The sequence below is a fragment of the Trichomonas vaginalis genome, chromosome IV (assembly GCF_026262505.1).
Source record: "Trichomonas vaginalis G3 chromosome IV, whole genome shotgun sequence".
Taxonomy (NCBI): Eukaryota; Parabasalia; order Trichomonadida; family Trichomonadidae; genus Trichomonas; species Trichomonas vaginalis.
The window spans coordinates 13,102,463-13,114,658 of NC_067206.1; the positions used below are offsets into that span (position 1 = coordinate 13,102,463).

Consider the following 12,196-nt stretch of genomic DNA (forward strand, 5'->3'; position numbering starts at 1 on the left):
TTTGCTCTTTTGACACCAGAAGACTTTGTTGTTGTGAATGGTAAAAAATACTCCTTTGAAGATACTTACTCAGATATACCACCAACAGGTTTTGTTGACTTATTTAATACTTTAAGGACGGATGTAACATGTGCTGCAACTAGAGCAGGTTTCATTATGTTTGGATGTCCGACTGAGTTTACTATAAACGATATGAGCTATAATACAAAACTTATATCTGGTTTTACTACCAACAGTTTCCTATAACAGGAAAAGGTGTCATACAAGGAATGTCTGTTCCATTGACGTTAAGCACACCTATTTTATATATTGTTTCAAACTTAGGTTCAAAGTGCTATTCGAATGTCGACAGAAACTACTATGACCAAAAGATACTCATGCGTATAAACAACACTTTCTCTGCTGGTTTGCCTATTGTTCATTCGAATGCAGAGTTTTCAGCTTTAGTAAACTCAAACACTTTAGCAAACATAAACTTAACCTTAGTTGACGCAAACTTTGTTCCTGTAAAACTTTTATGTCCTATGTATTTGTCAATGACGGCAGAAAGTTTCGAATTGGAAGATGCAACCGGTGAAAGTATTGTATTACAAGAACAACTTCAACAACAAATAGCTCAAGAACAACAAATAGCTCAAGAATAAAAAAAATATTTTTTTTATTCTTATAAAAATGTACGCTGAGTTTGTTGGAAAAGACTGTTGGAAAACTTGTTTGTTAGATGAGAAATATGAAATTCACTGTTGTGAGTCATTTGAAGTCAGAAACAAAAAGACAAAAAGAGTTTTAAGCGAATGTGAGCAAAATAAAGGATATGCTAGGATGAAGATGGGTGGAAAACACTATTTAAAACATGTTGTCATTGCAACTCATTTTATACCGAACCCTAACAATTTACCTTTTGTAGACCATATAAACCGTATAAGAAATGACAATAGACTTGAAAATTTACGTTGGGTTACTCGTTCTGAAAACAATAAGAACAAAAGCAAATTTAGAGATATTGTATTCGAATTTGTCGACGACGAGAAGAGATGAAGCAATTGAAATTACAGACTATGGCAAGCATACGTTTGAGTTTTACTACTATAGCGAAGAACAGGACTCTTTCTACCTTTATACCGGCGTAAACTATAGGAAATTACAAGTATGTTTTACTAAGGATGGCTTATGCTTTATGTAAACATAGAGATACAGATGGAAAATACGTTAAAATACTTCTTAACAAATTCAAGAAGCTATATGGCATACCATTTTAAAACGTTTTTAAAAAAATATTTTTTTTATCCGATAGAAAAGATGACGAAATATATTTCAGTCAACAAATATATGTCAGGACTTAAAGAAGAACTAGACCCATTCGCTTATTTGAATGTTTACTTCTACCATTTTGAAAAGTCTTCATTCAGCAAAGTTTGGAACATCGAACCAGTTAAGTTTGCTATTGTGACTAAAAATGGTGCGAAATTTGAAGACTTAGACATAGAAGGTTTGTTAGCAGTCAAAGAAAATTTTGACAGAAGGTTCTCAAACCTTAAAGAAAGGCAAAGCATACAAACTTGTTATTACCTTATGAACCAAAGAAAGCAGACGACTATAAATTATTTATGAGTCTAAGATAGTTGAAGTTCAAGGTAAATTGGGTAAAAAGATTTTAGAGTCTAAGCCAGTGTTTGTCCTAAAGAGGAAGAGAACATTGACATTGACCCAGAAATGTTTCTAAAAATAAAATTTTATTTTTACATGTCAAATTTCTTTTTCTCTGGTTCAGGTTCTTTCTTCTCTTCTTCTACTTTCTTTTCTTCTACTTTCTTTTCTTTCTTTTCTCTCTTCTTCTTCTCTGGTGGAGTTATGTCAAATTTGGCGCAACCATATTTATGTAAAAGTTCTTTGTCCTTTAATAGCTCATCTATTCTGTTTCCTATTTCATCTTCAAGAACAGCGCATGTGTCTTCTTTGCATTCTAAGAACTTTTGTTGGACTTCATCTTTCCAATCGGCGTCATCTCTGTCAACAAGTCTGTCATTGACAAATTTTAAGACTGCTCTTTGTAATGTTTATTGGTTCTTGTCATATTCCCAGAAACAGAACTTTAGAACAAATTCACCTTTCTTGTTTACACTATGTAAGATTTTATGGTCGACAGAAGTTTTAGAGTCAAAAAGCTTGTCTCGAATATAGATAGCGAAATCGCTAGACATTTCCTAAAAGATAAAATTTTTAATTTTTCTAAAAATATGTTAGAAAAAAAGTTTGCTGACATTGACAAGAAATTTGAGAATGTTTTAAACAAGAACAAGAGGAAGTTAGAAAATGCTCAGATAAAACCCATACATGACAAGTTCTTATTTGCTCAGAATGGTATAACAGGTCTAATCGCACCGCCTGGGTCGGGTAAGACTTTCACTTATCTTAAAATGGCTGCACAACAACAAGAACTAGATGAGAAGAACCCATTCTATGAGTTAGTAGTCATTTGTAGTACTTCTGGTCAATTTCGATCAAACCGTAAATTCGTTCAGATATTATAAAAAAAGTCTAAGTTAGTATGTAAAAAGATACTGAGTTGTTAGATTGGATAAAGAAGTACCAAAGAAGAGTTTTGAAGTATAATGCTATAAATGAGTATATAAATTCTAAGTTTAAAGACCCAAATGAGGAAATGCAGAGAATATTAGAGAAGAAACACTTCCGAAACAAACAGAAAGAGATAGAATACATTTCGAAGAAATTGCAATCTTACGATTGGAAGACATACCCTCATAGGTGTCTTCTTATCTTAGATGACTTTGCTTCTCATCCTTTGTTAAAGAACAGAGAACAAGACATGTGTCGAATTCTTAAGAAGCTCAGACACTTTAACATCTCAGTTGTCATATGTGTACAGACAGCAAAGAGTTTAAGTAAGGATGTAAAGAGAATACTTACTGACATTGTACTTTTCCCCGGATTGTCCGAAGACGATTTCATGGAACTTATGAAAGAGTCCATGGCAGGTAAGTTTGACAGACATGAACTATGGGAGAAGTACAAAGTCATACAAGACCCTCATACTTCTTTCAGAATTCATATCTACGCAAACAAAGTTCAAATTGTAAAAAGTCAAGCTTGAAAAATCTAAGTGTTTAGTCTTAGTAAGTCTGTTGTGGTGCTGGGGCTGTCGGTTCTTCTGGCTTTGGAAGGCATTCAGGAAGAGGAACGTGAGACATTCGTTTGTGTCCTGTCGGAAGGAAGAACTTTTCCAGTTGTCGGGAAAAATTTTTCCAGTTGTCGGGAAATTTTTTTCCAGTTGTCGGGAAAAATTTTTCCAGTTGTCGGGAAAAAAGTTCTCAATTTTCGAAAATTTGAATGGTTTACGGACGGACAACTGGAAAATTTTTTCCAGTTGTCGGGAAATTTTTTTCCAGTTGTCGGGAAATTTTTTTCTTGTCGGAAGGAAGGACTCGGAATGTCGGATGGAAGGACTCGGAATGTCGGAAGGAAGAACTTGGAATGCCAGAAGGATTTGACAAGACAATTTACCTTATAGAGCTACCTGAGCCATCTGAAGTCAAGCGTAAAAATAAATGGTTCATCTACTCTGCTTGTTTGAAGTTGTCAAAATACTCTGTTATTTTTTCCTTCAGTAGCGGTAAGTCTTCTTTGAAGGTAAGTATTGTACAACCTTTAATATCATAGTGTGTTTGAGGTAACGTATCTTGAACTATTTGTTTCACATCTTCATTTGGAGTCATTGAAATCGGTAAGTTTTCGCGATAGAACCAATTTCTGTCAGATTTGTAAATCTTAGCAAGGTCGTAAAAGCTTTTGTTGTTTCTTCTGACTAAATGCAACATAACCATATCTCTGTCTTCTTCATTTTCCATCTCTTCAGTGTAAATCATATACTTATAGTTCTTTTCCTTTCCTTTTGGTACCGAACGTGGTATTCTTTTCTGTATGTTTTTGTCTTTGGATTCAATGACTTCATCTTTTGCTTGAAGTTTCTTTTCCATCTCTTCACGTTCTTGTCTATGAATTTCGTCAAGAAGTTTACAAACATACCAAGCATAACGAGGTGAAGCCCACATTGCAACAGCATTTACTAATAGTCTATGTACATACCAACCTCTCAAACCATTTGGCAAATTTTTACGATTTTCATAGAGTTTTGGCGACCCCGATGGAAGTCGGGCTCGCTGTTCTTCACTGTTTTCAGAAAAAAGTATGTCTCGCTGTGCTTCGCTCAAAAGTTCTTGTGTGCTTTGGTTTTTGAACCAATCGTCTGTATGTTTGGTATCTGGAGCAAAACATGCTGTCAAAATACTTTGCATTTGGTACATATCGTCTTTGACCGAACGAATGAGACGGAGTTGTTTGTTAAACTGAACCCACTCATATTCTTCATTTATAGCTTCATGAACGATAGCAGTTGTTGTGTTCTCTGTTGTTGACATATCTGTCTTTATATTCCGGATAAAAAAATAAAAAAAAATAAAATTAGCGTTATTTTCTATCTTTCACAAAAGACCAAAAATAAACGCTTTACATGTATTTTTCAGCAACTTCGTCAAATAATTTTATAGCACTATCTATCTCATCTACTTCAAACGTTTCTTTACCTTTCGTGGGAGCACCATACATCTTCTCAAACTTTTCAAGTAGTTCTGTTTCAGCAGCTCTCATATCGTTAACAAACACAACCCTGACTCTATTGACTGTATTGTCATATCTTTGAGTTATATTATATGTTCTTCCTATCTTATATCTCTTTGTATTGAAGTCCTTCGGTTTCTGAACGATGTAAAGTAAGCCTTCACTGCAACGTTCCGTATCGAATGAACCATATGTTATGAAATTATATCCAACAACTGGGTCTAACCAGAACAAAACTACTGGTATAAGACTTTTGTCGATGAGATATGCTCTTGTTCCATAGAATCTTACCGATATCATAAGCTCAGGATTTCTTGTCAAAATTTTCTGAGATGAAGCATTTCTAACCCAGTCGTGTGCTTTCTTTCCTTCAGATAGTGTTAAAATGTCTGACAAAGAATATTTGTTGTATTTCTTTGAGTATCTTACGTTTAAATCACCAATTCTAACCATTTTGGTGTCATTGTCTATCTTTCTAACTGTTTCAAACTCAGTGTTTGACATTTCCTGTTCTTACATACAAAATAAAAAAAATATTTTAAAAAAACTAGCTTTTATTTTCTATCTTAAGGAAATTCATGAAATTTTCATACGGAATCTCTATCCTCGGTTTTCCGAGGGAAGCAATCTTATGCCATTTTACTCAGATTTTTGTGCTGAATTCAGCAAAAATATATTTTATGTTAGAATGTTAGATCTAACATGTTTTCTAACATGTTTTCTAACATGGTCTAAAACATACAAAACTCATGAAATTTCATACGGAATTCAGCAAAAATAATGTTTATGTTAGAATGTTAGATCTAACATGTTTTCTAACATGTTTTCTAACATAACTATTTACAAGCGTTTTACATGGTATATGTTGCGATGGTTCATGACTCTAAACAATTTCGTGGCTTCAATTTCTTCTTTTAGTACATCGAATGTTTTAACGATACCGAAAGTTTCTTTATACTTCTTCTTGACGTCAGATAGAAGGAAATCGTCAGCAGTTGGATAGTTTTTGTTCAGAAATGTCAACATGTCCATTTTATCTTCTGCTGGTTTCTCTGCTTCTTTCTTTAAATCTGCATAGTCGTTTCGCATACGTTCTATCTCTTTGACGGAGTAGTTATATTTCCTCATTGCTGCTTTACATTTAGAACATTGTGGGTTCATTTTTGCGTTATATTCTGAAACCTTACCTGCTAAAACAACTAAGGCGTCAATGGTTTTCTTCATCTCGAACATAGCGGGTTTTATTTGTTCGTTCCATACCTTACCCCTACTATCTTTATCTCTTATTTCCCAAACACATTTTGCAACTAATGAAACAAAGTTGTCGTAGGTCTTAAATTCTTCGGATTTGTAAAGGTCAGAGATGTTCTTATATACCATGTCGCAGTCTTTGTCCATGACTTTGTGGTTGCAATGAAATCCAAGAAACTCATAGTTAACCTTTCGTATGAACTTCTTTATTTCTACTGAGTCAGTCAGTCCGACTTCTATTTCATCGAATTCTGGAATAGTGAGTTTTTGTTGTTGGATTTCAGGAAGTTTAGGTAAATGGTCAATAATATCCTGCATTTCATAAAGATACTGTTCATTTGTTTCATCTTTCGCACTACAGTCTAAATTACTTGTTAAAAGTTCTTGCTTTATCTTCTGGATTTTTGTTTCGAAAGTATATGAAGAAGGAATGAAGCTTTTCATCTCTACTAACATTGAAGTTGGGTTCATGACTAACGAGTTTGGTGCTGTTGTTGCTAACATGTTCTTACAATAAAAATAAAAAATATTTTTTTAAAAAAACCAACTTTATTTTTTATTTCGGGAAAATTCATGAAAATTCAAGAGGGTAGAAAAGAGGTTAGAAAAGAGGTTAGATATACCCATCTACCCTAAACATTATTTTTGGTGTAAAATTCATGATTTTCGAGAGTTTTAGACCATGTTAGAAAAGAGGTTAGAAAACATGTTAGATCTAACATTCTAACATAAACATTATTTTTGGTGTAAAATTCATGATTTTCGAGAGTTTTAGACCATGTTAGAAAAGAGGTTAGAAAACATGTTAGATCTAACATTCTAACATAAACATTATTTTTGTCGAAAAAAAATGGTTCATTTACTCACAATATTTTTGTACAAAACGACCCCAAACTTTTAACTTCTTTTCTGCAGCTTCTAATGTTATCTTAGCGAGTTCATATTCTCTAAATTCTCTCTTTAAATCTTCTTGTTCCCATTGGTCTAGTTCGTATGGAGAATCTCTATAACCAGAACATATCTCACGTTCATGTTCTATTTGTTTTTCATGCATTTTTCTAACTTCTTCTTCAAACAAAGGTTTTGCATTCTCTACTGTATCTTCAAGTTCTTCTTCATCTAACTTCTCATGAACTTTCTTGTCTATGGAGTCCATAATTTTTCCAACTGCTATACAATATTTTGGAGAAGCCCACATTGCAATATAGTTTACGAGTCTTGGGTCTACATACATTCCTCTAACCTGTTTGATTTCATCCGGAATTCCTGCATTAACATTGTATAAAAAGCAACCCGCGGAATTCCGCGGGTGGTATATTCTTCACAAAATGCCTTAAAATACTCTTCCCAGGACTTATTTTCCAACAACCTTCTAAAGTCTTTCCTAAACTGCTGACACATCTTTGTTGCATTTATATAACCATCCTTGTCTCTACGTAAGACTTCAATACCGTTGTAAGTGCCTTTTGTGAATGTTTCGCCATTAGATTTGTTCGTGAACGTTTTTGCTTCGACTGTCATACTGTTCTTACAATAAAAATAAAAAATATTTTTGGCTTAACCGTCGGACATTCGTTTGTGGCTTAACCGTCGGACCACAACGATAAAAATCTCGACAAAACATATACGATGAAGTCTCAAAAAAACATTTACGATGAAGTCTAAACAAAAAATATACGATGAAATCTATTTCCTGTGTTGTTGTCAAAATGTCATGTTGTCACACTTTTTCAAAAAGATGTTAGTTGACCGAGTGACCGAGTGACCGAGTGACCTGGTCGCCTAAAATATATTTTTTTCTATCTTAAGGAAATTCATGAAAATTCACCTGTTGAACTTTGTATAAAAAGCAACCGCCGGAATTCCGCGGGTTGGTATATTCTTCACAAAATGCTTGTTTTGAGGTCGAGCCACTTTTGGCTCCACCTCTTTTTTCAACCAAAAACTCATTTTTGTCGAATTCAGCACAAAATTCATGAAAATTCAACGGGTGAGAAAACAGGTGAAAAAACAGGTGAAATCTCACCTCTTCACCTAAAATATATTTTTCAATACTTTTTCAGCACTTTTCCGTAGTTGTATATGAAAGACAATTCGGGATGAAATTTCTTCATCTGATATATTCCTACCGGCGTTTGTAAACATATAGTCTAACGGTTTTGTATCTGCTACTTTTGTTCTTTGTTTTTCAACCTGAAGCATTTAATATATGTAAAAATATATTGTTTTAAAAACGTTTTTACTTCATGCAATTTTTTATTTCATGCAATGTTTTATTTCTGTGCCGTCTTCAAGTATGCCCCAGTACTTCCTTTTCGATATTACATGAACTTCGGTGAAAATTTTGTCCAATTTGAATTGACCCATCTTTTCACCGACCATTCCCATTTCAATGAGTTTGTTGTACCCTTCTTCGTTCGTCATGAGTGCGTCAATGTTCTCATAGTAAACCTTCACTTTGGATTTGACTTCGGAGAAGAATTTGTTGTAGTTGTCAAGGACTGCCTTTGCGAACTGAGGGTAAGACCAATGTTCGACAATAGGTTTTACTGTGGTTACTAAGCCACCTTGACCTTGAGTAAATTCGTATTTCAAAACAAAAGGGGAGAACCTTTCAACAAAGTTGTCGACCTTCTCATAATGTTTACTCTTCATCTCTTGAGGTTTCTTAATGGAATATCCCCATGTCGAATTCATAAGCAATTTGAGTGTCATTGCAAGTTTGGGGTTTGAAGCTTTCCTAATATCATACAGTTGTTGTATGACTTTTCCAACTGTATAGTTCCTTCCTGGGAACTCACCATCTTCGTTTGGAATTCCAGTTGGAATATATTGGACAAACCTCATGTATGCAGCGTTAAGGTCGACATAGTATATCTTTTCATCTGAGTCGAACTTGTCGCAACCAATTGGTCCAGTTTGTGGAAATTCAAGTGAGTCTCTTATCTTCTGAGAAACTTCTCCTGTTATCTCATAAACATCGTCGAAGCAACCTGTTTCATATAAAACCTTCTGACCTAACTCAGAAGCTCTCCAATACAATTTGACGTCAATTGGATGTCTCAATGGAAGTTTGTTTATAGCATCTTGAAGTTCTTGCAACCTCATTGGAAGTTCTTCTGGTTCAGGTTGGTATCCGAACAATCCAACTCCTTTTGGAATTGTGTACTTCTTTTGTGCTAGAACTTTGTCTGGAACAACTTTTGGTCTTGCTAACAATGAAAAGTTTGTTTCGTCTTTTGGTACAAAAGTTTCTGTCAGCTTGTCATCTGGAATTGGTTCCAACAAACCTTTCTCGAAAAGAATGTTTACAGCTCTGACAATGTTGCACTTGCCTTTTCCGAACAATGGGTTTGTAAGACTTTCGTTCAACATGAAGTGGTTGTGGACAATTGCAATCTTCAACCATGGTAAGTCTTTGTCAACAACATAGTCGTCATGTGAAGAACCTTTAGCTGTAGGTATGTTGACTCGGATATTGACATTTGCCAACGGTGCAATTTTTGCCAATTGACCTCTGAGAATGTACCTTGTCTTCACACATGACTCAAGATACTTCATCTTCTCTTCTGAAACAAGACCAGAGTTCCTGAGACATGTAAGAATACAAGGTTCATTGACAATTGTTTCAATTGAATTGTAAATTCCATACCTTGTCAAGTCAATGTCAGACTTATTTATGAACGGGAAGTATCCAGCATGTTGTCTGACTGCTTGAGGGTTAGGTTGGTACCATTCGAACTTGACACTTGCAATTCCTTCAATTGCATTCAAAATGTCTGAGTCGGAGTCAACCATTTGTTCTCTCTTTGTAGTCTTGAAAGCGTCAAGAAGCATTGCAGCTGTTGTGACATTGCCATGTGCATAGTAAATGTGACCGTCCAAATCTGTTATGGTTAGTCTGAGATTGTATCCTTTCTTATTTCCGTCTTGTATGGCAGCAAGTACACCCATGAAGCCTTCTTTGTTCTTTCCTTCGTCAAAGTTTACTGTAAAGGTTCGACCAGATGTAATTTGACTTCTAACTTCACGGTACTTTTCATATGCATATCTTGTTCTTTCCATGGGAGCATGTGCATCTTCACCTTTTCCTTTTTTCCTTCTCAAAGGATGCAATTGTTCGTCATGTTTCCAGTAGAATCTGGCAAAGCCGTCGTGTCCTTCAACTTGAGGTTCACTAACATCGAAAGGCATGTCCATAAGACGTTCTTCTTCTAACCTCTCTAATCTGTTTGGATAATTTGTGCGCGCTGTTTCCAAGTCCATTTCGTAGGTCAGACCAGCCAGTTTGTCATAAACTTTTATGGGTCTTCCCTTCCTATATTTAAAATTCTTTGAAACTCTCCAGCCATATCTTTCTAACTCTGCTTTTATTCTAGCAGACCTTCTATCCATTCTATACGGGGGCATTTTTATAAAAATAAAAAAATATTTTTTTCTTTACTTTACATAACCGCCTGCTGCCATAAGTCTTTGACGCCAACCCATACCAGCTAATGAAGGTTGACTTGGTTTAGTTTGGAAACTAACCTTTGGTTTTGGTTTATCTTCAGTTTTTGGCTCACCTTCTTCTATCGGTTTTTCGTCACTTTTTGGTTCACCTGACTTTACTTCACTTGCAGGTATGGTTGTGTCGTCAACATCTTCATAAATATCATATGCCATTTGTTTTTGTTTTCCTTTCAACTTTTTGTGTTTGTTGTAAAGTTTAGAATATTTCGACTCTAAGTCAATGAGATGTTCTATAATGAACTGTTGGTCAGTGAAGTAAACTTTCCCATCTGTTGTCTCGAAAGCTCCTTCAGACTTCAATATTTTATTTGTGAGAGTCTGTTTCTTTTTTGAGATACTAGCCGTTCCATTTCTATGAAAAGTGACTTTATAGTTAGGGTTTGTATTTCCAGACCTGGCACTTTCTATTATTGAATTTTTCTCTTCATCTGTAAGTTCTTTGACAGGTTTTGACAATGGTTCTGAACTTTTTGTTTGTGGTGTCAAATCTACCGTTTCAACTTCTTCGGTCATTTCATCTCAGTAAAAAATTTTAGTTTGGTTTGTTTTCAACTGGTTGTTTAGGTTTTTTAAGTCGGTCTAAAACTTCTTGAGGTATAGGAAGAACTTGACAAACACGTGTTGTGTAACTGCTGGAAGCCGACAAATCCATCTTGAACCCATTTGTCTCAATGCTGTATTGTTCATTTCATCTCAGTAAAAAACTTTACATTCCCCAAGTTTGAGGTGGTTGCGGTTGGTTATTGTTTACCCATTGTTGTGCATGGTTATATCCTCTGTTAAAGAATCTTTCACCTTGGTCCATATAGTGCCCTGCTTGGTTATAGTAGTCATTTGCTTTGTTATAGTAGTTTCCTGCTTGTCTTCCTACATTGTCCATCCATCCTTGAACTTTTCCTCTTGTTTCAGGATTTGGAATAAGATTTGCTGCATCTCGTGCTACCTCCCAACCTTTCTGTACGGTTTGTATAATAGGTTGTGCTTTCTCTTTCAGTATACCTAATGTACTCAAAATCTTCCTTCCAATTCCAAATGCACCTCTGGCTATTGTTCCCACTGCGGGCAAAAATCTGGATGCAACTCCTGCTAATGCGCCAAATAAACCCATTTCTTATGGGTTAAAAAATGACGAATCCAAACAAGGACCCCTATGTTTCTAAAGCGACAAAGAAAGCACTCATGATAAAAATCTTTAGTTCAACACCAAATGCTTGGTTTATGGATATCTTGGAAAACATTCCGAGGTATAGAGAAGATGGACCACCATACTGGCTAATATTTGTCGGTCAAAACACAAGATACTGTGAAGCCATACCATTATGGTCCAAAAATATTTTAGATGTGAAAACTGCTTTGACAATATTCGTTGACAAATACCATCCAACAAAACTGACATCTGACTGTGAAAGTTCTTTCAAATCAGACGATATTAAAAACTATCTGCGTTCAAAAAATGTAAACCAATATTTCATTGTCGACCAAAACCATTCTGCTCTTGGTGTCATTGACAGTTGTATAAAAATCTTAAGAGATTTAAATCAACCACAAGGTGGTGAGGTAGATGAAATGTCATATGACGACAAATATAGACATTTCTCCATGGCAAAGATGAGACAAGTTTTAAATATTTACAATAGCCGTAAACAAAAAGGTTTGGGAAACCACTCCCCCGAAGAAATGAAAAACAACCCCGACTTAGAGAAAGACTATATATTTAATAGTTTAGTCAAAAGAGACAAACAAGAAAGAATGCCAGGCTTCAAACTTAAGAAAGGTGACAAAGTAAAAATAGAAATAC

At 35.0% G+C, this 12,196-nt stretch overlaps 8 protein-coding genes and 2 pseudogenes across 10 annotated transcripts, besides 1 other annotated feature; 1 reads left to right on the top strand and 9 right to left on the bottom strand.

The window, feature by feature from the left end:
* Positions 1-12,196: part of a mobile genetic element that runs on past both edges of the window.
* Positions 1,740-2,201, bottom strand: TVAGG3_0082190 (annotated as a pseudogene). The gene has a single exon. A coding segment is annotated over exon 1 (462 nt).
* TVAGG3_0082200 (protein of unknown function, DUF4106 family) lies at positions 2,663-3,112 on the top strand (the record flags this gene model as incomplete). Its single annotated transcript, XM_051222089.1, has 1 exon — positions 2,663-3,112. One exon carries the CDS (start codon positions 2,663-2,665, stop codon positions 3,110-3,112), a length of 450 nt encoding a protein of 149 aa, XP_051107075.1.
* On the bottom strand, positions 3,576-4,436 carry TVAGG3_0082210 (KilA, N-terminal/APSES-type HTH, DNA-binding family; the record flags this gene model as incomplete). The annotated part of the gene is made up of 1 exon (XM_051222090.1): positions 3,576-4,436. The coding sequence occupies one exon, from the start codon at positions 4,434-4,436 to the stop codon at positions 3,576-3,578; it is 861 nt and encodes a 286-aa protein (XP_051107076.1).
* On the bottom strand, positions 4,525-5,139 carry TVAGG3_0082220 (organellar and viral DNA polymerase type B; the record flags this gene model as incomplete). The annotated part of the gene is made up of 1 exon (XM_051222091.1): positions 4,525-5,139. The coding sequence occupies one exon, from the start codon at positions 5,137-5,139 to the stop codon at positions 4,525-4,527; it is 615 nt and encodes a 204-aa protein (XP_051107077.1).
* Positions 5,476-5,796, bottom strand: TVAGG3_0082230 (organellar and viral DNA polymerase type B; the record flags this gene model as incomplete). Its single annotated transcript, XM_051222092.1, has 1 exon — positions 5,476-5,796. The coding sequence occupies one exon, from the start codon at positions 5,794-5,796 to the stop codon at positions 5,476-5,478; it is 321 nt and encodes a 106-aa protein (XP_051107078.1).
* Positions 5,962-6,390, bottom strand: TVAGG3_0082240 (organellar and viral DNA polymerase type B; the record flags this gene model as incomplete). The annotated part of the gene is made up of 1 exon (XM_051222093.1): positions 5,962-6,390. A coding segment is annotated over one exon (429 nt), but the record flags the coding sequence as incomplete, so codon positions are not given.
* On the bottom strand, positions 6,746-6,940 carry TVAGG3_0082250 (uncharacterized protein; the record flags this gene model as incomplete). Its single annotated transcript, XM_051222094.1, has 1 exon — positions 6,746-6,940. The coding sequence occupies one exon, from the start codon at positions 6,938-6,940 to the stop codon at positions 6,746-6,748; it is 195 nt and encodes a 64-aa protein (XP_051107080.1).
* TVAGG3_0082260 (uncharacterized protein) lies at positions 9,336-10,281 on the bottom strand (the record flags this gene model as incomplete). Its single annotated transcript, XM_051222095.1, has 1 exon — positions 9,336-10,281. A coding segment is annotated over one exon (946 nt), but the record flags the coding sequence as incomplete, so codon positions are not given.
* On the bottom strand, positions 10,327-10,911 carry TVAGG3_0082270 (phage tail repeat-like family; the record flags this gene model as incomplete). Its single annotated transcript, XM_051222096.1, has 1 exon — positions 10,327-10,911. One exon carries the CDS (start codon positions 10,909-10,911, stop codon positions 10,327-10,329), a length of 585 nt encoding a protein of 194 aa, XP_051107082.1.
* Positions 11,105-11,480, bottom strand: TVAGG3_0082280 (annotated as a pseudogene). Its single transcript has one exon. A coding segment is annotated over exon 1 (376 nt).